This window comes from Polypterus senegalus, chromosome 4 (assembly GCF_016835505.1).
Source record: "Polypterus senegalus isolate Bchr_013 chromosome 4, ASM1683550v1, whole genome shotgun sequence".
NCBI lineage: Eukaryota > Metazoa > Chordata > Cladistia > Polypteriformes > Polypteridae > Polypterus > Polypterus senegalus.
The window spans coordinates 250,953,648-250,980,914 of NC_053157.1; the positions used below are offsets into that span (position 1 = coordinate 250,953,648).

Consider the following 27,267-nt stretch of genomic DNA (forward strand, 5'->3'; position numbering starts at 1 on the left):
CCTACTTAACAGGTGACATTCAATGACAGTTGGGGGCCTCAGTAGTTGTTGGGGTTTTAGCTTGAAGGTCATGTGGCTGTGAATCAACAGTGACCTCTGCTGGTCTGACTGGCATTTGTAGGTCTGAGGTCTCTCCGCCCCTCACTATGACACACACACACCTGATTGGCCACTCCAATAATAAAGGAGACCCTTACAGTTGCACTCGCCCCACATTCTCATCCACAAATTCAATCACAGAGGTGCTGACCCCAAATCCTGCAAATTTAATTTTACTCTGAAACTACAAACACAATGATGACCTTGTGTGCTTGTGAGGACATCAAGTGACCTGTGGAGGGTACTGGTCAGTGTTCACATGGTGTCAGATGGCTGATTGTTACACTGGAGTTACGACCAAAACCAAAACCTGGATAGAGGGGCTCAGTGAAGGAGTTGTTGAACCTGTGCAGGAGGGTCATTGTGTGTGAGATGCTATAAAATGACAGAGAGCCAGCAGGCCAGTCCAGATACACACCTATTCTGGTGCTGTAGGGGGTGCTGATTTCAGTCCACTTGTTATTGTGACACACAAAGTACTGGGTTTGAGAACACCACAAACACCAGGACTTGCCATTTAATCCAAATAGGCTGTCCAAACCCTGTCCTTTCCTGCTCAGTCCTTTATATGCGACTCCAATCACCACATCCCCTCCACTGCCCTCCACCTCCCAGTAACAGCGAGTCCCAATCAGAGCCTTTCTGCAGAGAACTTGGTACCAGCAGTCAAATCTGTCAGGATGATCAGGATATTCAGTTTTTGTCCCCTCATGTGTCATCTTCTTGTTCCCTTTAGACAGACAGAGGTCTCTGTGTGCCGTGTTGATGTCCAGTAGGAGGGGACAGAAGTCTGAAAGGATAGAAAAAAAAATGAGTGAGGAAATCTGGGAGTGTGTAACAGGACTGGGGGCGGAGCACAACACAAACAATTAACAAGAAGCAATCAGGAGCTGTGGTGACAAGGCTCAAATGCTATCTTTCAGAAGTGGGCTCTTCTACCTTGAAGCCCCCTTTCATTCAGTAAGTGATTGACTGAGCTACTTGAAGCCGTTGTACTTTGATCATGGTGGTCAGCCCGAGTCTGTCCTGATGTCTTCCTTGGTTTGTTCTTCACCTCTTAAACTGTCCTTCTGGTCAATAAGGGATCCGTTTTTTATTTCTAGTGACATTCAGTGAGTTTGGCTGCAGTCCCATGGACTTTAAACTTCTTAATGTTAGCTGCTGTGCCCACATGAACATGAAGATCTTTGGAGGTGGTCTTGTAGTCTTCACCTTGACCTGGTCAGCTGTGACCTTCATCCTTTCTTCTTTTTTCCTTGTCCACGTTCAGTGTGAGGCACACAATGACATATCACAGCAAAGTGGGGACTTTAATAAGTGACTGAAGACCCTTGAGATTCTCATTAGAGGGTTAATTCTCATCTAATGTGATCTTTTAACATCTAAGGTCTCCCAGTATTTTCTTCTGTTATCTTAGTTTAGTTTTATTCTTACAATATCTTAAGTTCTGAATTAAAAACACATAGACTGTATATGTAGATATTAATGGAGTTGACATTGTGATTTTATGTGCTGCACACTGAGCTGCTTTCATTGTGTGCCTTGTGCTGTGTAAATAAATAATTCTTATCAATATTGTAAGGGAATGACTGAAATAATAAAGAAACAGAAAGGAGAAAAGAGAAAAGGAAAACAGCAGAAAGTGAAATGAAAAAATGAGACAAAGGAATAAAGAACAATGGAGGTAGGACTGGAGTGACAGGAGGACCTGGCGTAGTCGGCAGGATTTCATTTTAATTTTCTGTGAGTCCACTTGACTCTTAAGAGACTCAAGTCCAATAGACTGCCTTGGTGTCACCCTGTACTGAATCTCAATATCCCATAATGCACCAGTCACAGGACCACCGTCACTTTCAGCTCATCAGTCACACCACACTCACATAATGCTTTCATATCATAAACCTGGCCTGAGATATTAAAAGTAAAATGATGATAAACACCATGAATTGACAGACTCACATTGTAAAAACTCCTCTCTGCGCTGAGGTCTAGGAGCCAGTATGGTGAAGATTGGAGCTTCACGACCTGAAAATACAAAGAAAAGAGAAGAATGGAGAATGTTAAGATGGATTTTTATAATGTTAAATTCTTAGACACTTATTACAAACGCAGTGCAGTTGAATAAAACAACAAGACATGCGGATCAAGTTTGTGTACTGAGCCCACCGGTGTGTGGATGATGCAGCGAGTTTTATTTACCAACATTTTGATGAGTCACAGACACATGTGAGGGTCTCGATTGTGGACTTGACCTCTGCTTTAGATATCAACATCTCAAAGCTCCATGATAAGAAACTGACTGAGTTCAGTCTGCCCAGTCCAATCCACCATTGGATCTCAGACTTTCTTCCAGGTAGTAAACAGTGCCGGTGCAGTTGGGTGCACACATGTCTGACCTGTTAACCCTCGTCACCTCACTTTCTGTTTTCCTCTCCTGTATTATCAGTTGTCCACAGCTCAGCAGTTCTGGCCATGGACAGACATTGTTAGGTTCCATTTATGTTCATCAGTGCAGAACTGCTTTATCTTACTGTGTGTTTAAATAAATCTGCACAGCACTTTATAACCTCCACAGATTTAGTTAGGTCTGGTCAGGTCAGGTTGAGGGGCATGCACTGATACAGCATGTTGCCACACCACCACATGATGAAACAGCTTTGGATCCTGGCTGGCCATCCCTCCAGGCAGACACACGGTCCAATCCCACCATCCAGAAATGACCCTCTATCTACCACAGCCCCTTAGCCTGGTGCAGCGACTCAAGTCCTCAACAATGAGGGTCACCCTCAGGTAATCGCGCCACATGGCCGTAGTGTCGTAACTGATGCTCCCTCACAGTGCAGGTCATGTGCCTCATTCAAAGTCAGACCAGCAGTACCCAAGGATTCTCCAAAGAGACACAGTATACTTTGTACTAGCAATCATTTAAGATGTCTACTCTGTGCAGGGCAGAAGTCATTTTTTTCTTCAATGTTCAAAGTATTTCACTTTTTATTGACCGTATTACAATTCCAGATGGTGACAAGTTCACTCACACTTTGTTCATATCTGGTCATGTTGCCTTTAAATTGTTTAACTTGAGCCAATTCTTACAATAAGGTGCTGGAGTTTCGTCCAATTCCTTTAGACAGGACTAGTGTTACTGGGACAGGTTCTTAGGCCTCTTTGCTCACACACTCTTTTTCAATTCAATCAGATTGGGGTCTGGGCTTTGTGATGGCCAATCCAATACCTCAACCCTGTTATTTTTAAGCTATTTTACCTCAGCTTTTTAGGTCCTTGTAGATTTGGAGGTCCCCTTTGCGACTGAGCTTCATCTTTGTTGCTGAGCTCTTGAGTTGTTGCTCAAGTGTATCCCCATCATTGTCCTTCCTCATGAGGCCATCTATTTTGTGAAGTGTGCCAGTCCATCCTGCAGCCCCCACAACATGTCACTCTCACCTCCATGCTTGACAGCTGTGATGTTGTTCTTTGACTTAGCAGCCTCACCCTTTGTCCTACAAACATCACTATGGTCATTCTGGCCATATAGTTGAATCTTGGATTCATCAGCCAGGAAGTCTTTTCTCCAGAAGGTCAAATCTTTGTCCCCCTGTGTCATTACAAGCTGCAGTCTGGTTTTTGATGGTAGCTTTGGAGCAGTGGGTTTCATCCTTGTTAAGTAGCTCCTTCAGACTTCATGATATCACAAAGCACTGAAGTTGATCCCAATTCAGTTTCATTTTCCTTTGTGTCTTCATTTGTACTCTGAGCTGGCCCTGCCAATTTAACACAACTTCCTGTTCCTTATTTTATGTTGGCTGTTATGCTGAGCACATAAAGAGAATCACAATGTCAAATGAAGAAGAAGCTTTTAAAGGAGTAAATAGAAAAAGCATCCTCTCTACTGTATATATAAAGCAATAAACGGTCCAATGTCCGACATCTGTGCCAGAGCATAATGTAATTGAGTGTCCAACAGAGGGCAGCAATGTCCAATGAACAGAGGAAACAAAAGCACAAAATAACTGATGGCTTGTCCTCCTTCCTCTTGACTATGACCCACAATGTGAGGCAAACAGTCCCTTTTTTTTAGCTGCCCCTGAAGTGGTCTGTCAGCACTTCCATGTGAGGTGGAAACCCCATGACGTAGGGATTCCCCAATCCTGCATCTTCCCCTGGTGGCACTCATTGGTCCCAACAGGGCTATGCCCTGGGAGTACAATACCCAGCATGCCCTGCGGGCACTCATGAGAATCTGAGCCTGGGCTCACTGCCATCTAGTGTCCTGGGGGAGATAAAGCAATGTGCAATCTGTCTCCCCCTTTCCTTCCATCCTAAGGGTGTCCTGACTGGGTAAAGATGCCGGCCATCCTTCACAATATCAAGAACTCTAAATAAAAGCAGCTCCTTACTGTGAGAGTGTGATATCACTCAGCTCATCATTGTGAACAGCACTATAAAAATTACTTATAGAGAAAATGGATAAATCTCAATGAACAGGCCATCTTCATGCACCTCACTGTCTTTGTGGACAGTGGACTGTAACATGAACACAACATGACCAGACGATGTACCTGATGGAGTCAATGGCAGGATTTTCCACTGGCTGATCTTCTCCAGACGCCTTTTAAGACCTGATAGCTCCTTTAGGAGAATCTCAGAAGAGAAATCGGTGGTGACAATGAAGCTGAGAGAGCCTCCATCAGCAGGAAGGTCACAGCGAGATGACAAAGTCTGCATCAGGAGAGAGGAAGGGACAAAGGAGAAATAAAAAGTAACAATAATAAGAAGGACCACCTCTCAAGTAAGGATCAGCATGGTGAACAAAAAGTTTGGGTTTAGACAAATTAATTTTCATTAATTTATTGGTTATTTATAGGAGAATATTTCACTATAGTGGACCATTAATTGTCAGGTGACTTGACTTTCAAAAAGATTTTCACACAGAAGTCCATAAGAGCAGTCATCAGACTGTAGATAAGTGGACTGCGGGGGCAGCAGACAGGAAGGTGAAAAACTGACTTAGCAGACAAAACAAGGCATTGGGCTCTTTAATGTACTGAGATTAAATTACTTTAGATAGATAGATAGATAGATAGATAGATAGATAGATAGATAGATAGATAGATAGATAGATAGATAGATAGATAGATAGATAGATAGATAGATAGATAGATAGATAGAGGAGTTTATGAGGAAGACTAAGAGAGGACAGAATTACTATAATTACCAGATGTGACCAGAGCATGAACGAGAATAGCAGTGCTGGTAGCTGAAAGAGATGAGCGTAAACAGCTGATATGGAAAAATGCCAATGAAGTTATAATATTAATATGAACCTCAAAATTTAAGGTGCTATCAAGAATGACACCTAAGCTCTTAACCTTGGAGGAAGAAGAGATTAAAGAATTGTCAATAGTCAACCAAATATCATCACATTTGTCCAAAACAGATTTAGTTCCTACCAGAAGAACCTCTGTTTTATCACTATTTCATTTAATAAAATTAGTAGACAGCCATGATTTAACTTCCTGCAGACAGTCAGAGAATGAAGAAGGTGGAAGAGTGGAATCAGACTTAGTAAACAGATAGAGCTGGGGGTCGACAGCATAACAGTGAAAGTGAATATCAAATTTCTTAAAGATACGATCAAGAGGCAGAAGATAAATAATAAATAGAAGAGGACCCAAGATAGAGCCTGGGGAACATCACTAACAACTGGACAAACTTGGGATCTGAAATATTTTAGTTGTACAAACTGTGTATGATCTGAGAGATAAGATTTGAACCAGGCATGTGGAGTGCCAATAATGCCAATCGATTTTCATCTCTCCAGAAGAATATCATGAGATATTGTATCGAAGGCAGAGCTCAGATCAAGGAGCACAAGTGCGGTCAACAGCCCCAAGTCAGCGGCCATCAGCAGGTCATTGGTGATTTTAACCAGGGCTGTAACTGTGCTGTAAAATGGACAAAAGCCACAGTGAAATTGTTCAAACAAATGATTGTCAGTAAGGTGAGTGTGAGCACGGCAACTGTTTTCCAAGTGTTTTTGAAAGGAAATGTAAATTTGAGATTGTATGATAATTATTTAGGTTGTAGAGATCCACACCAGATTTCTTTAGAATTTGAGTTATCACAGTCGTTTTAAGAGATAAAGGAACAAGACCAGAGATAAGAGAAGAATGTATGATGTTAGTTATTAGAGAGGAAAGAAGAAATCAGTAGGACTGGAGCCAACTCCAGAGGGCTTGGAATTTCTAATAATATCAGATATTTCAACCACAGTTGGGAGATTAAAAATAGTAAGAAAAGAAGAAGGAGGGGGATCATAAAATGTTCCATGTACAGAGTTTACAAGAGAAGTTAACTGCTGGTGGATATTTCCAATCTTCATATTATAAAACGTCATAAAAGAGTTACATTGATCAGTGCAGTAAAACTGAGGTGGAATGTTGTCAGGTGGCCATAGGATGTTATTTGAAGGCCGTAGAAAAAGGCAGGAACTTTGAGAGCTTTGTATAAATTAGGGAAATATTAGGCAAATGTGAAATTGGGCTGAATGGCCTGTTCTTGCCGTTTGTATAAACTCCTCAGATCCTTTGAAATTAACTTTAAAGTTTAAGGTCCCACAAACCCCAGTCTAACCAGACTCCCTGTGATGTGTCACTCTCACCTGTAGGAAGTGGAGTTGGTTGTTCTCTGAAAGCTCCTTCAGCTCAGCCTCTCGTCTCTTCAGCTCCTCAATCTCCTCCTCCAGTTGCTCCATGACTCCTTCAGCCTTCTCCATCTCTCTCTTTTCTCGTTCTCTGATCATCTCAGTCAGTTCCTTGTGGGCTTCCTCAATGCTCTGTACCAGATCACTGAAGCTCTTATTATGTTCCTCCATCACTCTTTCCACAGAGAGCTGATTGTATAAGAGAAAAATATAGAATTAAAAACAAAAAAACAATCCTAAGACACTTTTGTTGGTATTCTGATATAGTGATGGATAATTTGAATTAGGATACGGGCAGTAGCAGACCCTTGGTACTCTGGGTAGCAGCATCTTCTGAAGGCACCTGAAAGACCGTATGGAATGTGCCGTCTTAATAAGGGGCTCTTTATGATCTATAAGAGTGATTGGCAGGACAGCTCTATTGTCCAATGAGGACTCTGGTAGTGTTACAGAGGTGTGTCTTTAAAAGAGCCTCTCCTGGTAATCCTGGGATTGAAGTAAGAAGAAGAAGAATTGGTATTATGGAAAAAAGCTGATCTGTTGTAATTTAATTACATTAATTGTGTGTTTGCTTATTTACCTTTACCCACCAACTGTATTCAATTGTAATCATCAGATTTTAAAGTTGAGTCAAGTCAAGTTAGGAAGCATGCACTGGTACAGTGTGTCGCCCCATCCACTACATGATGATAAAACTTGGGATCCCGGTTGGCAACACCCCAGGCAGACACGCAGTCCAGTTCCACCCTCCGGAAATGACCCTTTGTCTGCCGCAGCCAGGTGATACGTGGGCGACCCCTTGGCCTGGTCCAGCTACTTGGGTCCCCAACAATGAGGATCTTATGAGCTGGATCACCCTCGGGGAAACACGGCACATGGCCGTAGTGCCGTAACTGATGCTCCCTCACAATGCAGATAATGTGCCTCATTCGGGACTCCATGAGCAACCGCTCATTCGACACAAAGTCAAACCAATGATACCCAAGGATTTTAAGGAGAGACACAGTACCAAATGAGTCCAGTCTTAGGTAACTGAATAGCATCCATGTCTCACAACCATATAGCAAGACAGGAAGCACCAGGACTCTAAAGACTTGGACCTTCGTCCTTTTGCATAAATATAAGTAGCACACACCCCTTTCCAGTGACCTCATGAACCCTCATGATCTCTTAATTCATCTACTGACTTCATAGGAAGAGTCACCAGAGACATGAAGGTCACTGCCAAGCTAAGTAAACCTCTCGACAAGGTCAGCACTCTATCCGCAAACAAACACACTGCTGGTGGCTCTGCCCAAGAGGTCATTAAAGGCCTGGATCTATTAACCTTCACCCAACTGTTTTCAATCGTAATCCTCAGAGTTGCTAGTCTTTATATATCAGGTTGCTGCAGTTCTATTTCCTTTATTTAACTTTTCATTATTACTAATAAATGCCACTGTGACATTGTATTTGAACGGTTCACCCGAGTGTCATTGAGGTGAAAGTTTGTGTGCAGGTGGGTCACAGTCAGATGTAAGTGTAGGGTATGAGGTGCACACTGTCCAGGATCACCAACCCCAAAGCTGGACGTGTTCAGCTGTTTTCGGGACCTTGCAGAGCTGCATAGTGACTCTGATATCTCTGAGACAGTAGGCAGGGATGAGGAGCCCTGAAAGTAGTCATAGTCAGGGATTCGGATATTATGAGAATTGAGATAAAGTTTTGCTCCAGATACAGAGAGTCTCATATGTTGTGTTGCCTTCTCGGTACACAGATAGAAAACCTTTGTGGATAGCTGGATAGGCTCCTACCCAGAGCAGTGAAGGATCCAAATGTCATCATCTAGCTTGTCTAGTTGTCATTGTACAATTGAAATATGGAGATCAGACTGCCAGTTCTGCAGGGCAAAGAGTTGGGTGCAAAGTTAAGAAGCAGAACTGACAAAGTGGTCACCTCAGGATTTCCACTTGTGCCACACACACCGGTACACATGGGGTTAAATAGATGAGATGGCTTAATGCACATCTGAACATCAGAACATCAGCATCAATAGTTATTGTTAGGGGGAGTTAAGTCATCTTTAAGTGGTGGAATGAGAAACCTGAGGATGTTAAGATGTCAGTGTCTGAATTCCTAATAAATTAAACTTGAAATGCTGTCCACAGTGAAAAGCCATGAAGGACACAATAAACCATCTCCTTTCATTCTCCATCTCCCTGTCCTCATCACCAGAAACTCTGACAACCCTTTTACTTTTTTTTCCTTACTTTCATATGAAGTGTTATCTTAATTCCACTCACCTTCATCTGTTCTATAGCTCTCCTCGTCTCCTTCATTTTCTTCTCTTTCTTCTCAAGTCTCCTCCTGATTTCACTCAGTGTTGCCCCCAGCTGTTTCTGTTTGGAGACACAAGAGGACACATGAGGGTCTCATCAGAATTCACTTCCACTTTTGGTGTTATTCTGAGTGCATATATTTATGCAACACATTTGTTTTACGTGCCATGACACAACTTATTGTTTCTGTCACACTTGTCTTCATAATGCCACAGTAGGTGACACACAGAGATTTGCTAAAATAAGTATAATAATAGAAAAGATTTGAAAGAAAGGTTTTGTTTAATAATTCAATTCAAGATGGAGTTTGGGCTTGAAGAGAGCTACAAATAAAGAAGACAGTCTGAAGGCTCACTGGTGTATGAGTCAGTCCTTGATGTTTAGATGACATCGGATTGATGACCAGGATATCAGACGTTCACTCATAAAAACACTGGACTGTGGAGGATGAAGAAATGCTAGCAGACCCAGGAGAACTTGGACACACAACGGCTGCAAGTGTCGGATCTACAAGGCCATTGTGGAGTTCAGACTTGTGAGAACTTTGCCAAATGTTTGGCCATTTTAGGATTCAAGAGAGATAACTGAGGCAAAGAATACACGAGTGAGTCTGAGGAGTTCAGCAAAAAGTTAAATCCGAGATGAGTTTAATGAGCTCAGATAAATCCGACCATAAAACGAATGAGTAACTCATGGTAATATTTAAAGAAAATATTATAACTGAAGTGTGAGACAGCAAGGAACAGACAACATGATGGTAAGACATTTTAAATACTTGGGTTCCACAGTCCAAACCAATGGAGAGAGTGGCAGAGAGGTGAAGAAGAGAGTGTAGGCAAGGTGGACTGAGTGAAGAAGAAGTCAGAAGTGATTTGTGACAGAAGAGTATCTGCAAGAGTGAAAGGGAAGGTCTACAAGATGGTGGTGAGAACAGCTATGCTGTATGGCTTGGAGATGGTGGCACTGACCAGAAGACAGGAGAAAGAGCTGGAAGTGGCAGAGATGAGGATGCTACAATTGTCACTTGGAGTAACGAGGGTATCCAGGATTAGGAACGAGTATATCAGGGGGACAACACAGGAATGACAGATTGATGACCAAGTGAGAGAGGAGAGATTGAGATGGATTGAGAAGAGGAGAGATGAGTTGTACTTCAGGGAAAGAATGTTGGGGATGGAACTGCCTGGCAAGAAGAAAAGAGGAAGGCCAAGGAGGAGGTTTATGGATGTGGTCAGGGAGGACATGAAGGCAGTTGGTGTGGCAGAAAATGATGTGAAAGACAGAGAGAGATGGAGACGGATGGTCCATTGTGGCAACCCCTAAATGGGAGGAGCAGAAAGACAAAGAAGATATAACTGATGCTGGTGGGTGCAGAACCACACTCTATCAGTGCATGATCTCTCCTTAGAGGGGCTGGACAACATTTACAGTTTAATTCTACAAATAAGAAGACAGGTGAAAATGGGGTTACACACTCATGAAGAGAAACAGGCAGAGATATTAATAAGAATAAGGGATAAGCTGGGGTGGATATTAGTATGAAAGTCAACAAAGTAAAACAATATATGCTAATAAAAATATAATCTTTATCTTAAATTATAATTGAAACAAATCTTATATGATTTTAAACAGTAAGCGTCTGGGTGTTTTGAGTAGTTGGTGTGTGTTGTTTGTTGACTTCAAGTATTACATTTACTTGTGAAGAGTTTTTGAAAATACAGGCCTTAGTTCCATTTGATTTCTTTCCTGTGTTTTTTTGTGATGAGAAAGATTTACCACAGAAGTTGTCCCGTCTGCCTACAGGAATGCCGCCCGTCAATTCCACTTCACCAGGCGGTACTGCGGTACGCAGGCTGGCGCTCAGGTGTGCTGGAGATGCGGAGGCTTCCGTGCTTCACTCCTGCCAATCTGCCTTTCAGATGTTTGACAATGGGGTTCAAATGTCAGGATATCAGTTATTCAGAGTGGACCATAGCAGTGGACTTTGTGACAAACCTCGAGGTGGCGCCGTGTGCCTGTTTATGAACAAAGGCTGATGCAGGGATGTGTCTGAAATTCTTTCTTTTCCTCTGCTGATATTGAAGCTCTTATCATTCACTGCAAGCCATTCTATCTAACCTAGGAATTTCATCCTGTTATACTGGTTGGTATTTTCATTCCTCCTGAAGCGAATGCTCAATTGGCAGAACAGTTGCTAGCTGATAACATTCATCATTTAGAAAATCAATTCCCCAGTTCTTTGATTTTCATTATGGGGGATTTTAACCACAGTAACATGAAAGACAATCTGCCCAGATACCACCAACTGATCAACTGGCCCACATGTCAGGGCAGAACATTGGATCACTTTTACACCAACATTAAAAGGGCATTTTACCATTTCTCCTGTGCACGTCTTGCCCACTCTGACCATGCCATGATTTGTTCCCAGTGTGGCGGTACGGTCGGTACCCTTACCCTTATGAAAGGCCCGAGGGAGGGAGTACTTCTAGGAAAGTTTCTCCCCCAGAGGGGCCAAGAGTCAAGAGGAATAACAACAACAATAACAACATTTATTTATATAGCACATTTTTTATACAAATAATGTAGCTCAAAGTGCTTTACATGATGAAGAAAAGAAAAAAAAAAGACAACACTAATTAACACAGAATAAGAGTAAGGTCTGATGGCCAAGGAGGACAGAAAAAACAAACAAAAAAAAAAAAAAAATTCTAAATGGCTGGAGAAAAAATAAAACCTGCAGGGGTTCCAGACCATAAGACCCCCCAGCCTCCTCTGGGCATTAAACCTAACATAAATGAAACAGTCCTCTTTGTGTTTAGGGTTCTCATGGAAGGACTTGATGACAATGGTTGTGTAGACTTCTGGCTTTTAATCCATCAATGAAGGAACATCACGGTGCTTTGATCAGGTGGTGGTGGTGCAGGTCGCCACCACAGAAAACCAGAGAAAAAAAAAAACAGAAGAGAGAGTAGGGGTTAGTACGGATTTTGGAGCCACCACGAATTAATTGAATATGCTGTGCATCGGTATTAAACTAAAATGAAGTTATCAGAAAGCCGTGTTAAAGTAATGTGTTTCAGCAGTGTTTTAAAGTGCCCCACTGTATTAGCCGGCGAATTCCTATTGGCAGGCTATTCCAGATTTTTGGTGCATAGCAGCAGAAGGCCGCCTCACCACTTCTTTTAAGTTTAGCTTTTGGAATTCTAAGGAGACACTCATTTGAGGATCTGAGGTTACGAATTGGAATATAAGGTGTCAGACATTCTGAAATATAAGATGGGGCGAGATTATTTAAGGTTTTATAAACCATAAGCAGTATTTAAAAGTCAATTCTGAATGACACAGGTAACCAGTGTAGTGTCATCAAAACTGAAGAAATGTGTTTGGATTTTCTTTTCCAAGTTAGGATTCTAGCAGCTGCTAGAAGTTGGAAATGATTTATATCTTTTTTGGGAAGTCCTGAGAGGAGTGTGTTACAGTAATCTAGTCGACTGAAAACAAAAGCGTGAATTAATTTCTCAGCATCTTTCAGTGATATAAGAGGTCTAACTTTTACTATGTTTCTTAAGTGAAAAAATGCTGTCCTAGTGATCTGACTAATATAATAATAATAATAATAATAATAATAATAATAATAATAATAACAATAATAATAATAATGCATTTTATTTATATAACGCCTTTCCCCTGTTCAAGGCACTTACAGAATATAAGAAAGAACGCCAGGGTATACAGTATATACCATAGTACAAAGCAAATAAATAAATAAAGAAGATTAAGACAGTAAATTCAGAGAAAGCCTAACAGACAACAGAATTGATGGTCTGCACACACACACAGGTTACATGAGCATCTTGACAGAGAGGTAAACTGAGAGAAGGGTAATAAAGTCAAGTAGAGCTAAAGGCCTTCCTGAACAGATGAGTTTTAAGTTGTTTTTTAAAAGAATTCATGGAGTCAGCTGACCTGATTAATTTCGGTAGGTCATTCCAGAGTCTGGGCGCTATACAGCTGAAGGCCCTGCTGTCACCCATGGAGTGTAGATTAGTGTGGGGCACAACAAGATTACCAAAATCAGAGGACCTTAGTGGGTAGACAGGCACATAGTGATGAAGAAGGTCACTGATGTAGTTTGGCACGAAGTTATTTAAGGCTTTGTAGGTTATTAGTAGGATTTTATATTCGATTCTGTAAGACACAGGGAGCAGTGAAGACGGAGCAGGATGGGTGTGATGTGCTCGATGCTGCTGGTTCGAGTGAGGACTCTTGCAGCCGAGTTTTGAATAAGCTGGAGCTGTGATATAAGATTAGAAGGGAAACCTGCCAGCAGTGAGTTACAATAATCTATGCGGGATGTAATAAAAGCATGGACAAGTTCCTCAGCATTAGAAAAGGAGAGGCAGGAGCAAACACGGGATATGTTACGGATATGAAAGTAAGAAAGTTTCATAATGTGATTTATGTGGGTGGAGTAAGAAAGGGAGGAATCAAAAATGACACCAAGATTCTTTGCAGTAGAGGCAGGTCTGATGAGATCACCACCAAGACAGACTGTGAAGGAGCTCATTTTATTAAGTTGCATTTTAGTCCCAATTTGCAGGAGTTCAGTTTTGTTGCAGTTTAATTTTAAAGAGTTCTGCTCCATCCAGGTTTTAATTTCACTGAGGCAGGTTGTGAGCTGAGAAAGCTCTGATGAAGTTCCACTTTTAACATTGAAGTAGAGTTGAGTATCATCTGCATAAAAATGATAGCCCAGTCCATAGCTACGAATAATATGGCCAAGGGGAAGCATATAAATACAGAAGAGAAGAGGGCCGAGGACAGAGCCCTGAGGAACTCCTTGTGTGACTGGCGCCGAGCTGGATCTGCTGTTGCCAAGACTAACAAACTCTTGCCTATCAGTCAGATAGGACTTGAACCACTGGAGGGCAGTGCCAGAGATACCCAGCATGTTCTCCATTCTGGACAGTAGAATGTCATGTCTGACAGTGTCAAATGCTGCACTGAGGTCTAATAAAATTAATATGCTGGTTTGTCCAGAGTCTGCTGCCATAAGCAGATCATTGGTTACCGTAGCAGAGCAGGTTCACAGCAGTGCTGCGTCCTGAAACCAGACTGAAAGGGTTCCATTAAGTTATTAGAGGTTAAGTAATTGGTGAGCTGGGAGGCTACAACACGCTCAAGAGCTTTTGACAGGAAAGGTAAATGGGAAATAGGCCGGAAATTGTTTAGATTGTCAGTATCAAGACCAGACTTTTTTAACATTGGGGTTACAGAAGCGATTTTAAAAGTGAGCGGCACAGAGCCAGTGTCAAGGGATGAGTTTATTATTGTTGTAGCAGTCGGGATTATGGCATGAAGGCAGGATTTAAGTAGTGTGCTGGGGATGGGGTCCAGTACACAAGTAGTCAGTCTCATCTTACAAAGCAGGTCATTAACAAAAGCAGATGTGACTGGTGAGAACTTAGAGAAGGAGCTGGATGGAGTGGGAAAACAGGGAGAAATATAAACAGATGATGTATTTATGTTAGTTGAATTGTTTAGATCTTTAATTTTGTTACGGAAAAAGTGGAGGAAATTCTCACAGACTTCAGTAGAAGAGGTAGTTGGGCCAGATGCAGGTTTGAGTGGTTTATTAACTACAGAAAACAAAACCCTTGGGTTATCGTGGCCACTTTCTATTATTCTGCCATAGTGGGTGTTCTTAGCAGCAGTTAGTGCTTCTTTGTAAGCTCTTTGGTAGTCAGAGAAAGCCTGGATGTGCACGGTGAGGTTAGTCTTACGTGACATTCTCTCAAGGCGTCGGCCAGCTGCCTTCATAGATCGCAATTTTGAGTTATACCAAGGAGCTGAACGTTTAAAGGAAACCTCAAATCAGTGCTGTAAATGTTGGTAACAGATAGACCAGAAATGCAGATCAGGTCCAATATATGACCACCAGAGTGGGTTGGATGGAGGAAAATCAACATGTTGAGTCAAGTCAAAACAGTCCAGTAGGGATAGGAATTCATTTCTCAGTTTAGATGTAGTTGTGTCAATATGGATGTTGAAATCACCAAGAAGGATAATTCTCTGAGAGTAAGAGCTTAGGTGGGTTAAAAGTTCAATCAGATCAGATAAGAAGGATGCATTGTATTTTGGGGGACGATAAAGAACAACGAGTGAGACAGGACCTGTTTCCGTTATTAGTTTAAGAGCCAGGCACTAAAAAGACAGTGGACAGTCAATTGGGAGTTGTTTTTATATTTAAGTCTGCTCTGATAATTACCGCTAGCCCACCTCCTTGTCTAGAGCTGCGAGGTTCTTTATGGAAAGTGAAACCAGATGGAGTCACCTCCATGAGAGACGTCAATTTGTTTGTTTTTTGCCAAGTCTCCGTTAAACACAGTATATCAAGTTTGGTGTTAGTGATGAGTTCTGACAGCAACAATGCTTTGCCATTAAGAGATCTCGAGTTAAACAGAGCAATAGTAGTTAATGAGGCATCTTTTTGCACAGAGCCGTAATCAGGGTTTATTTCCACACAATGTAAATTTGACACACTGTTCCCAGTCAAAGTGGAGTCCATAAAAAATGTAAATATTAAGCCAAATCCATGCAATTCAAGTCGGCTGTATCCACGAACTATACGTACAATAAAAGAAATAAAACAAGCATGAGAAAGTGTAGAATTAAGGCGAATTTTGCGAAAAGTGTTGTTAACAGGGAGGAGCGGCAGCAACTTGTGTGCGCCAGCGTCCCCTCACCTGCTTGAATGTTGATGCAATTTAAAATTCAGGTTACAGTCAACAGTCACCTCTAAATTCTTTGCTTCCGTCTTGAATTTTAAACATAATGCATCAAGTTTATTTCTGATAACCTCATTGTATCCATTATTGCCAATCACTAAAATTTCTGTTTTCTCTTTATTTAGCTTGAGAAAATTACTACTTATCCACTTAGAAACACAAGTAAGACATTGTGTTAGTGAAACAACAGAGTTGGGGTCGTCAGGCGCTATTGATAAATACAGCTGTGTGTCATCAGCATAGCTGTGGTAGCTCACATTGTGCCCTGAGATAATCTGACCTAACGGAAGCATGTAGATTGAGAAGAGCAGCGGACCCAGGATAGAGCCTTGTGGAACCCCATATCGGATATCACGTGTCTTTGAGTTGTAATTACCACAACTAAAAAAGAATTTTCTCCCTGCCCGGTAGGATTTAAACCAATTTAAGACACTGCCAGAGAGGCCCACCCACTGACTAAGGCGATTTCTAAGAATGTTGTGATCAATGGTGTCAAATGCGGCACTCAGATCTAAGAGGATGAGAACAGATAAATGGCCTCTGTCTGCATTTACCCGCAAGTCATTTACTACTTTAACGAGTGCAGTTTCTGTGCTGTGATTTGTTCTAAAACCTGACTGAAATTTATCAATAATAGCAGGTTTATTGAGGTGGTCATTTAACTGCATAATGACTGCCTTCTCTAGAATTTTACTTAAGAAAGGCAGGTTAGAAGTGGGTCTAAAATTTTCAAAAGCAGAGGGGTCAAGATTATTTTTCTTGAGTAGGGGTTTAACTACAGCAGTCTTAAGACAGTCTGGGAAAACACCCGTATCTAATGACGAATTTACTATGTCAAGAATATTATCAATTAGCACGCCTGATACTTCTTTGAAAATAGTTGTTGGTATTGGGTTAAGGATGCAGGTGGAGGGTCTCAGTTGAGAAATAATTTTATGTAAATCAGGTAAAGCTATCCTGGTGAAAGAATTTAATTTGTTTATAACGGAGTACTGGGGCTTAAAAGGATCCACAGTGTTGGTGAGATATACTATGTTATTTCTAATATCATTAATTTTTTGATTGAAAAATACAGCAATAGCCTCACAGGTTTCACTGGAGGCATTTCTTTGCATTACCTGGGTTTAGCAGAAAATCAATCGTCGAGAATAAGACTCTGGGATTACTAGCATTGTTATTTATAATCTTAGAGAAATAGCAGTGCCTCTCAAGACGGACAGTGTTATTGTATTCTGTTATTTTAGCCTTCAATATCTCTTAGTGGATAGTTAGTTTAGTTTTCCTCCATTGACGCTCAGCTCTCCAGCATGTTCTCTTTAAATCCGACACACTTTGGGTCTTCCATGGTATAACAATGCTAGAAGATTTTTTAACTGTCTTTTCAGGTGCAACTATGTCAACAGCAGCTCTCACCTTAGTATTAAATCTTTCCACCTTACTATTTACATTATCCTCGCTATTATAGCTGGCACTATAAACGGACTGATTGCTTAGAATGTTTGTAAGTTTAAAGGCTGCTGATGAGTCAAAGAAGCGTTTTTTAACAATATGCTTCTTATGAATGTTTTCTATGATTATTTCTATATTAAATAGTAAAAGAAAATGGTCTGATAGACCGATATCAATGATCTGCTTTACATCAACTTTTAGTCCTTTAGTAATCACTAAGTCTAACGTATGGCCTGCTTTATGTGTAGGCTGATTTACGAGCTGTCTCAAATCGAAAGAGTCCACGAAGTTCATGAATTCTTTTACTTTTGGGTCACACTGATTATCGATATGAAAGTTAAAATCGCTGACTATTAAGAGTATGTCATAGTTCGTAATTATAATTGACACCAAGTCTGAGAATTCCTCAAAGAAAGACACATTAAATTTAAGAGGTCTATACACGGATAATACTAGAATATGAGAAACTCCACGAATAACAACGGCAAGATACTCAAAGGACTTGAATTTACCAAAACTGACATCTTTACACTTTAACCAGCTCGAGTATATGTTTGCTAAAATGCTGCCTTTCTTTCCCTGGCGATCTGCATGAGTAAAGCTGTAATTCAGAGGTGCAGATTCGGTTAAAACAGATGCACCATCAGAGCTAAGCCACGTTTCACTTAGTGCAATAAAATCAATTTTCCTATCACTAATAAGATCGTTGGTGAAAAACGTCTTGTTGGTTAATGCTCTAACATTTAATAAAGCCATATTTAATGTTTCGCAGGAGCAGAGCTGAATTTTATGTGTGTTATGGGTGTTTTTTTTTTTGTTTTTTTTTAATTTTTATTTGTTAATTTTATTACAATCAAGTTTTTACAAAAAAAAAAAAAGAATTATGTTAAGAACAGATCGATCCCCACCCTTGAGAGAGAGAGCAAGCCAAACGGTGTAAAATATAAGGCTTGTAAAAATACCTAAATTAATAAATTCTCTGTGCTTTATAAACTTATTTTAAAATATTACTGATTAGATCCTGCCATGTTTTGAAAAAAGTCTGTACAGATCCTCTAACTGAGTATTTGATTTTTTCCAATTTTAAATAATATAACACACTAGCAAAATACCCGCGCTTCGCAGCGGAGAAGTAGTGTGTTAAAGAAGCAATGAAAAGAAAAGGAAACATTTTGAAAATAACGTAACCTGATTGTCAATGTAATTGTTTTGTCACTGTTGTGAGTGATGAGTGTTGTTGTCATATATATATATATATATATATATATATATATATATAAATATATATATATATATATATTTACACACACACACATAAACATATATATATATATACATATCTATACATATACACATATATACATACATATATATCTACATATATACACACACATATATAAACATATATATACATATACATACATATCTACATATATACACACACAGCTATTTCGTATCAGTGCAATACGCTGTTTGTTAAAACAGTTGACTCCCCATTACGTGCAATAACAAATCAAATCATTCAGTTGTCTTTGCTCATATGTCATTTTAGAGCTGGACGCCTGGCATCTTTTTTTGGCCACAAGTTCGTTTCTGTTTGGTGTGAGGTTCTGTGTTGTGGAGATTCTCAGGATGGATTGCAGGTGCTCATCAGTGAGGCGACTCCTGTGTGCTGTTTTGTTATTCTTTATCACTGGAAAGAGCTTCTCACACAGATATGTGCTACCAAACATGCACAAGGTTCGAGACGCAAGTAGACGGACTTTTTTTGTTCTTCAAAGTCACCAAAGCGCCGTGCAAACTCAGTGCGCAATAACTCTAGTAAGCGGTAAGTGTTCGGCAAGGCAGCTGAAGCGCTGCATTATGGGATCTGTAGTTTATTGTGTTACCAGCGCTTCATATACCCGGGCTTTAATAACAATAATACAGTATATAAAATGATCTCGCGGGCCGGTTATAATTACACGCCGGCCGGATGTGGCCCGCGGCCCTTGAGTTTGACACATATGGACTAAATAGAACTTGAAAAGATATATTTTTTCAAATGTGATCGCGCAATTCAGATAGAGTTGACGCGCACTACTGCCTGCATCTTCCCCTCGCTCTTACTTTTTTACCGTTCATCTAATGAATACACTGAGTATGGCTTTACCAAAACAATCATTGATGGCGAATAAAGTATCCATTATTCGAGTATGTAGAGCGGGATATATATATATACATATATATATACCCGCGTATCGCAGCGGAGAAGTAGTGTGTTAAAAAGGTAGAAAAAGAAAAGGGAACATTTTAAAAATAACGTAACATGACTGTCAATATACAGTATTTGTTTTGTGAGTGTTACTGAGTGTTGCTGTCATCAAGGATTTGATTATCATTATTTCTTTCAATCAGGTTCGTATTTGTAGGATGTGTTGTGTTCAAGTTACATTCCGTGTTTGTCAATCGTTGTAAAGATGACAGGTTTCATTTATCGATTCGTTTCTTACTGCATCAATAAACAGCTCGTCTTCTTCTTTATCTGAGACCTGACACACTGCATGCACGGGTTTTTTTTACACTGTCTTAGTTTAGCGGGACATTGACTTTTTCCAACGTGTGCTTTGTTTTGGATTTATGAATATGCTTGTATGTATCAGACGCTTCATATTTTTTGCTGCCTTTTCAATTGTGTAATTCGGTTTTGTTCAGCTCTTTGGAACTGTTGCTTTTATCTGTGCACTGCGTCAGTTCACGTGAGCCACTCGGTGTACATGCATCGAAGGTTCCCAGCTGTGCTGGTGCCATCTGGTGCTATGTCCATGGCTGTATTTAATGTTACCTTAGTCCTGGCACTTAAAACTTTCTCTCGCAGTTTCGCTGAGTTTGTGTCAAACACCACCCTGACCATCTCATCTTCCTCTCCATAAGCACAGTCCTTAACCCGTGAATATTTAGTGGCAGTTTGCTATTGGATTGCCGCTGACGGACGGCCTTATATGGGCAGGCACTAAATTACAAACGCCAGCGGCAGCCTGTCTATGAACTTAATTTAAAGTGTAGGTTTACACGTGCTTTGTTTCCGAAGTAGCAGAACTCATGAACATGGTTGTATATGTCACTCGCTCGCTTCTTATTGTTTCGCTGCCTTCTCAATTATATAATGCATGTTTTCTTCAGCGCTTTTTTGAGGTCTTCCTGATTTTCTATGTGCTGCGTGATTACGTGGGAGGCGTGATGATGTCACACGAAACTCCGCCCCACGGCGTTGAAGCTCATCTCCATTACAGTAAATGGAGAAAACTGCTTCAAGTTATGACCATTACGCGTAGAATTTCGATATAAAACCTGCCCAACTTTTGTAAGGAAGCTGTAAGGAATGAACCTGCCAAATTTCAGCCTTCCACCCACACGGGAAGTTGGAGAATTAGTGATGAGTCAGTGAGTGAGTCAGTGAGTCAGTGAGTGAGTGAGTCAGTGAGTGAGTCAGTGAGTGAGTGAGGGCTTTGCCTTTTATTAGTATAGATCAGTTTCCGACTGACTTAAAAGAGGAGAGTTTGGGTTCTTCCAGTTTATCAGAATAAGTCTGCGTGCCAACAGTGTAGTGAATGCAATCACAATTTGTTTGTCCTTCTCCACTTTAAGACCCTCTGGAAGAACCCCAAACACAGCTGTTAATGGGTTAGGAGGGATTGTGAGTCCAAGGCTGTCTGAGAGGTAATTAAAATTTTTGTCCAGAATAATGTTAATTTGGTGCAGGCCCAGAACATGTGACCTAGTGAGGCTGGGACTTGGTTGCAACGTTCGCAGGTTGGATCATGCCCTGGAAACATTTTGGAGAGTTTTAGTCGAGACAGATGTGCTCGATATATAATTCTGAGTTGTATAATTGTATGCTTTGCGCATATGGAGCTTGAATGAATTCTCTGCATTGCTACTTTCCACTCCTTTTCTGATATATTAATTGAGAGGTCATTTTCCCAGTGTCCTCTTGGATCTTTGAAAGGAAGGGATTGTAAAATGATTTTATATATTGTAGAGATGGAGTCTAAGTCCTTGAAATTGAGCAATAATTTTTCCAGCGTGGATGAGGGTGCAAGATGAGGAAAATCTGGAAGGTTCTGTTTAACAAAGTTCCTGATTTGAAGATAGTGAAAGAAATGTGTAGCTGGAATGTTAAATTTGGAATGTAATTGTTCATAGGATGCAAAGACGTTGTCTATATAAAGATCTCTAAGCAAGTTAATTCCAAATTTTTCCAGATATTAAAACTGCATATGTTTGTGAGGGTTGAAAGAGGTGGTTCTTTTGCAGGGTGCCACAGAAAGAAGCTTCTCCGTCTTAAAATGCTTTCTACATTGGTTCCAGATTCTAAGTGAGTGGAGCACAATTGGGTTATTAGTGTATTGCCGATAACGTGTGTTTATTGGAGCACAGAGCAAGGAATACAAAGAAGTACTGCAGGATTTTACTTCTATTGCGGTCCATGCCTGTGTATGTTCTTCTATTTGTGTCCAGGTTCTTATCGCCTGTATATTTGCGCCCAGTAATAAAACTGGAAGTTAGGTAGAGCCATGCCACCTTCTGCCTTTTGTCTTTGTAGGGTCGCTCTTTTGATGCGTGGATGTTTAGAATTCCAAATAAATGAGGTTATTGTTGAATCTAATTGCTTAAAGAACGATTTATTAATGTATATTGGTATGTTTTGAAATAAAAAGGAGCTTAGGAAGAATATTCATCTTAACAGTGTTAATTCTTCCAGCTAGTGTGAGATGAAGGGTTGACCATCTATGCAAGTCTTGTTTAATTTTTCCATGCAGGCGACAAAATTTTGTTGATATAGAGCTTTATGTTTACTTGTGATGTTTACCCCGAGGTATTTAAACTGTTCTGCAATGATAAAAGGTAGGGTGTCTAATCTAATATTATATGCTTGAGAATTCACGGAAAGAGTACACTTTTATTCAGATTAATTCTGAGACCAGAGAGCTTTTGAAATTCTGTGAGTGCTGCTAAGACTGCAGGCACAGAATTTTCTGGGTCCGATATATACAGTACCATGTCATCTGCATATAATGAGATTTTCTGTTCCAGTCCTTCTCTGCTAATCCCCTTTATCTGATCAGTATTTCGACAATGTATTGCCAGTGGTTCAATGGCAATTGCAAACAGCAGTGGTGACAAAGGGCATCCTTGTCTTGTGCCACGTTCTAGTTTAAAGTAGTCTGAGCAAATGTTATTGATGCAAACTGAAGCTTCTGGGTTAGTATACAGTAATTTAATCCATGCACAAATGTTCGGGCCAAACCCAAACTTCTCCAAAATAGTAAAAAGATATTTCCATTCAATCATGTCGAATGCTTTTTCTGCATCCAATGATAATAATATTTCTGGGGTGTTTGATTTAGTTGGTGAGTATATTACATTAAACAGGCGTCGAAGATTTGAAGATAAGTGTCGGCCCCTAATAAATCCAGTTTGGTCTTGTGATATTACCTAGGGAGCACTTTCTCCATCCTTCTAGCTATGATTTTAGAGAGTATTTTAAGTCGTTATTCAGAAGTGAAATTGGTCTGTATGATGCACATTGTAATAAATCCTTATTTTGTTTTGGAAAGACAGTGATTAGTGCTTGGCGAAAGGTTTGTGGAAGAAATTGGTTATCTCTGGCTTCTGTAAATGTTGCTAATAGGAGGGGAGCTAGCTGAGCGGAGAATTTCTTGTAAAACTCTGCAGGGTAGCCGTCAGGGCCTGCTGCTTTTCTTATGGGTGTTTGAAATAGAAATTAAGTTATTTTTATTAGCGCCTCTCTGTGCGTATTTTTTATTTAATCTATAATCTGTTTTTATAGATTTAATACATTTTTCATCTAAAGGTGCAATTGTAATTAAATTATTAGTGTTTATGCCGCAATGCCTAGATTTTTTACATGCATTGAGATTAGTTATTAGAGTAATAATGCAGTGCACTTTTGCAGAAGACTTTGTTAAAGAATTATCATGTCTTAGCAAAGCATCAGTAGAAGTAGACAGTCAAGTGATACAAATTACCTTAGCGATGTTTTTGGAGAGGACCGGGCACCAAATGCATTTGGAAGCAGACCATCCCGCTTGAAGAAACGTGGCCTCTCCCAGAAGAGGTCCCAGTTGTCTATGAACCTGATGTTTTGATTCTCGCAGAAGCCTTTCAGCCAGGTGTTTAATCCCAGCAGACGACTGTAGTATTCGTTTGATCTTCTAACGTGAGGTAGTGGACCTGAGATGAAGATCCTTGCCGACAGAGTCCTCTCCTTCGTGGCTTTGATTTGTGCTGCGAAGTCAGCCTTGAGAATCTCCGACTGTCGGTGTCTCACGTTGTTTACCCTGCCGTGTATCACAATGGAGTTCACTGCCCTGTTCTTGTGCTTCTCGAAGACTGACGGCGCATGATTGAATCACTCATCACGATTACATCGCCCGGGGTTGAAGGCAAACTGGGGCCGCGGAGGGGGTCGAACCAGTTCTAGGTCGAGATGCTCGCCTGTGCCGATGGAGGTGTTCTAGCCTTAAACCTGCATAGCTGAAACAAGCCGAGGTCTTCATCGGTGGCGTTGTCGCTCCAATGACTATGTGCGAGGATGAAGATCACTTGGCCTTGGAGGTGAGTGGCACAACGCGGAGTCGATATTACTGAAACCCAATGTGTTACATCGATTTCAGATGACGAGGATGGTTTTCCCAGCAGCCGAGCCTTCAAATCCTTAAGGTACCACCGTCTGGACAGGAGCTTTTGGATCTGGTTGTCGAGAGCCTGGAGTTCTTCAATGACGACGACAATGTGATTCATCTCACTGCCGGCCATTGTCTGCTTCTGCTTCCGCTTCCGCCTTTATCTGCATGTGAGTTGCCTAAGCCTGTGTGGAGGACTGAAGGGGTGGCAAAGTGACTGTGGTGGTGTTTTGGTGTACTGTCTTATGCTGTGGGGAGCAGAGAAAAGTGCTACCCGCTGTAAATAAAAGTGTGTATTGTGTACTGAACCCATGTCCTGACTGTCTATGTTGGGGTACGCACCTGGGCACCACACCAGCTATAAACAGAAACTGGAACCCTCAAAGCCCACCAGGACTGTTAGCTGCAGATAACAACAACAACAACAACATTTATTTCTATAGCACATTTTCATACAAAAAAATGTAGCTCAAAGTGCTTTACATAATGAAGAATAGAAAAATAAAAGACACAGTAAGAAAATAAAATAAGTCAACATTAATTAACATAGAATAAGAGTAAGGTCCAATGGCCACTTAAATTAAAAAATTAAAAAATAAAATCTGCAGGGAGATGGACTCCTGAGGCTGTTGGAAGGCTGATGGACTGTTTAGGCTCCACAGACTGGAAAGCCATGGAAGGCTGGTGTAGCAGCAGAGATGAATTTGCTGATATTGTAACATCTTACATCTCCTTCTGTGAAGATGTGTGTGTCCCTAAGAAGTCCATTGTGAGATACACCAATGACAAGCTGTGGTTCACCAAGGAGCGGAGGGTTATCAGAGCTGCTAAGGCCCAGGCACACAGGTCTGGAAACAGGGATGAATATAACTATGCAAAGCGGCAGTTTAATAAAGTTCTGCGAGCTACAAAAGTCACTTTTAAAGATTAGCTGGAGAAAAGCTTTAGCAGTAATAGGCAGGCAGTGTGGAAAGAAGTTAAACGTAAAAGGCAGAAGAGCTCCCAGGCCTCATCCTCCTCCATTTTAGCTAATCAGATGAATGAGTTGCTGGGATTGACAAGGACATGAGGCCCTGCTTGGACTCTGACCCTCTGCCTTCTGTATCAACAGCCCCCCTCTCCCTTTCACAACCATTTCAGTGTCACTCCCCTAAGACCCCCTTCACAGAAGTCTGATTCACCTTCTTCATCTTCCTTCCCCCAGTCATTCCTTTCCACCCCACCCTGGAGGTACAAAAACCTTTTCAGGAAACAGAATATCAGGACAGCAGCAGGCCCTGAGGAGTCCCACCTGGTACTCTTAGACCAGTCTCTGAACTTAAAGAGGCCTGAAGTACTCGAGACACAAGTGATCAGAACACAAAGAACCTCCGCTCATTTTAATGAGAGCACTCAGCTCACTCGACTGTCCATTGTTCACACTGTGTATTTCATCCTGGACTGTTTCATGTCTCCCACCCAGTCTCACCAGGATAAGCTCCAGCTCCCTGCTGTCCTACACAAGCAAATTGAGACTCCTCAACGTGAAGGAATAGATTACTCTGCCAAATTACATTTATGTACCACTTAACTCCTTTTTTATTGAGCTTCATTAAACACTAAACTCCACTCACCTGTTTTTCTTCTTTTACCGTCTCCAGCTCAACCTTTTCATGACCATCATGTTCAGTCACTCCACACATCAAGCAGATACACGTCTCATCGGTTCTGCAAAACATCTCCAGACTTTTCTGATGTTTCTCACAGAGTTTCTCCTTCAGATTTCTATCAGGATCAACCAGCTTGTGTCCCTTCCAGGCCTCTACTTCATAGTGAAGCTGCAGATGAGTCTGACAGCAGGAGGCCATGCAGGTTAGACAGGACTTCACCGCTATGAACTTCTTCCCAGTACAGAAGTCACACTCCACGTCTCCAGGGCCGGCATAATTCTGAGATGGAGGAGAATTGAGTGTCGTCTTCTTTAATTTCTTGATGAGTTCATTCAGCAGAGTGTTTCTGTTCAGCTCAGGCCTTGTGGTGAAGGTGTGTCTGCACTGAGGACAGCTGCACTCTTGACTCTGATCCCAGTAGTTAGTTAAGCACTTCAGACAGAAACTGTGGCCACAATGCAGTGACACAGGGTCAGTCAGGGTGTCCAGACACACCGAGCAGGTGAACTCGTCCTGTGAAACAAACAGCTGGGCTTCAGCCATCGTCAGGCTGAGGAGAGGCAGGCAGAGAGAATCAGTCAGACAAACAAGGAAGTGACTTGTGAAGAAACGAAAGTGAAAGTTTGTGGTCAGTGAGGAGGAAGAAGAGGATATTTAAAGAGAAAGCTGAAAGCTCACAGAGAGAACATCTGAGGAGACACTGAGGGTGAACAGTAAATGTGAGACAGGAGCTTAGAGAGTGAAGACCACAAAGTGAGAGAAGAGATGACCTGTCACATGGGGTCTGCTAAAGTGTCATTCATGTCAAGATTTCTTATTCATTTATTACATACTGCAGTGCACATTAGACAGACTCAGAGGTCAGTGCTCATTTACAAATGAAATAAAATTAAAATAAAAAACAACACATAAATCACCATAAACAGATTTGTAATGTGATGGCCTGGCAGCACCTCAGCAGACCGAGAGAGCGAGCTGTTAAACTGAGGAATCATTCTTCTCATGCTGGTGCTCTTTATTAATCAAAATGTCCATCCCATAGTAAGTTCTCTTCTCTAACTTATTAAACTCATAGGAATGTGAGGAGGAGAAAAAGAAATTGATTGATGTCAATCTGTCTAATAAATCATAACCAGTTGTGCCTTTTGTCAATGCCAGTAATTAATTTTATTATTCAGTAAAGCGCACACGTTGTTTTCTTTTCCTTTCTCTGTAGTTGAAGTTCCCAGCTGTTAGACTTCCATCGAGGTAAGTAAAGCCCCTCATTTTAAGAAACAGAATAATCCATCCATCCATCCATCCATCCATCCATCCATCCGTTCATTTTCCAACCTGTTTACACGGTGCAGTACTCTGGGGAAACTGGAGTCTACCTCAGTAACCATTGAGGGCAGACAGGAACAACCCCTTGACAGGGTGCCAGTCTATCACAAGGTGGACACTCTCACACACACACACACTTGCCAATTTACAATTTATTATTAAGACAAGGATTATAGAAGTATGACCCTGTTTATGTACTGATATACTGTAATTGGCCCAGATGGCATCCATGTATGCTTCTGTGTGTGG

At 41.1% G+C, this 27,267-nt stretch overlaps 1 protein-coding gene across 1 annotated transcript; it reads right to left on the reverse strand.

Moving 5' to 3' along the window:
* Positions 1–246: 246 nt before the first annotated feature.
* On the reverse strand, positions 247–26,261 carry LOC120528464 (tripartite motif-containing protein 16-like). The gene is made up of 6 exons (XM_039752622.1): positions 25,660–26,261; positions 9,082–9,177; positions 6,758–6,988; positions 4,656–4,815; positions 2,059–2,124; positions 247–889 (listed from the first exon to the last, which is right to left on the reverse strand). Exons 1-6 carry the CDS (start codon positions 26,236–26,238, stop codon positions 348–350), a joined length of 1,674 nt encoding a protein of 557 aa, XP_039608556.1. The 5' UTR covers positions 26,239–26,261; the 3' UTR covers positions 247–347.
* Positions 26,262–27,267: the final 1,006 nt, after the last annotated feature.

Excerpts from the sequence above, each read along its gene's own strand:
- LOC120528464 (XM_039752622.1), bottom strand. The coding sequence starts at position 26,238 with ATGGCTGAAGCCCAGCTGTTTGTTTCACAGGACGAGTTCACCTGCTCG. Across the intron at positions 9,178-25,659 it reads CGGTAAAAGAAGAAAAACAG|AAACAGCTGGGGGCAACACT; the intron begins GTGAGTGGAGTT and ends GTCTCCAAACAG. Across the intron at positions 4,816-6,757 it reads ACCAACTCCACTTCCTACAG|ACTTTGTCATCTCGCTGTGA; the intron begins GTGAGAGTGACA and ends CTCCTGATGCAG.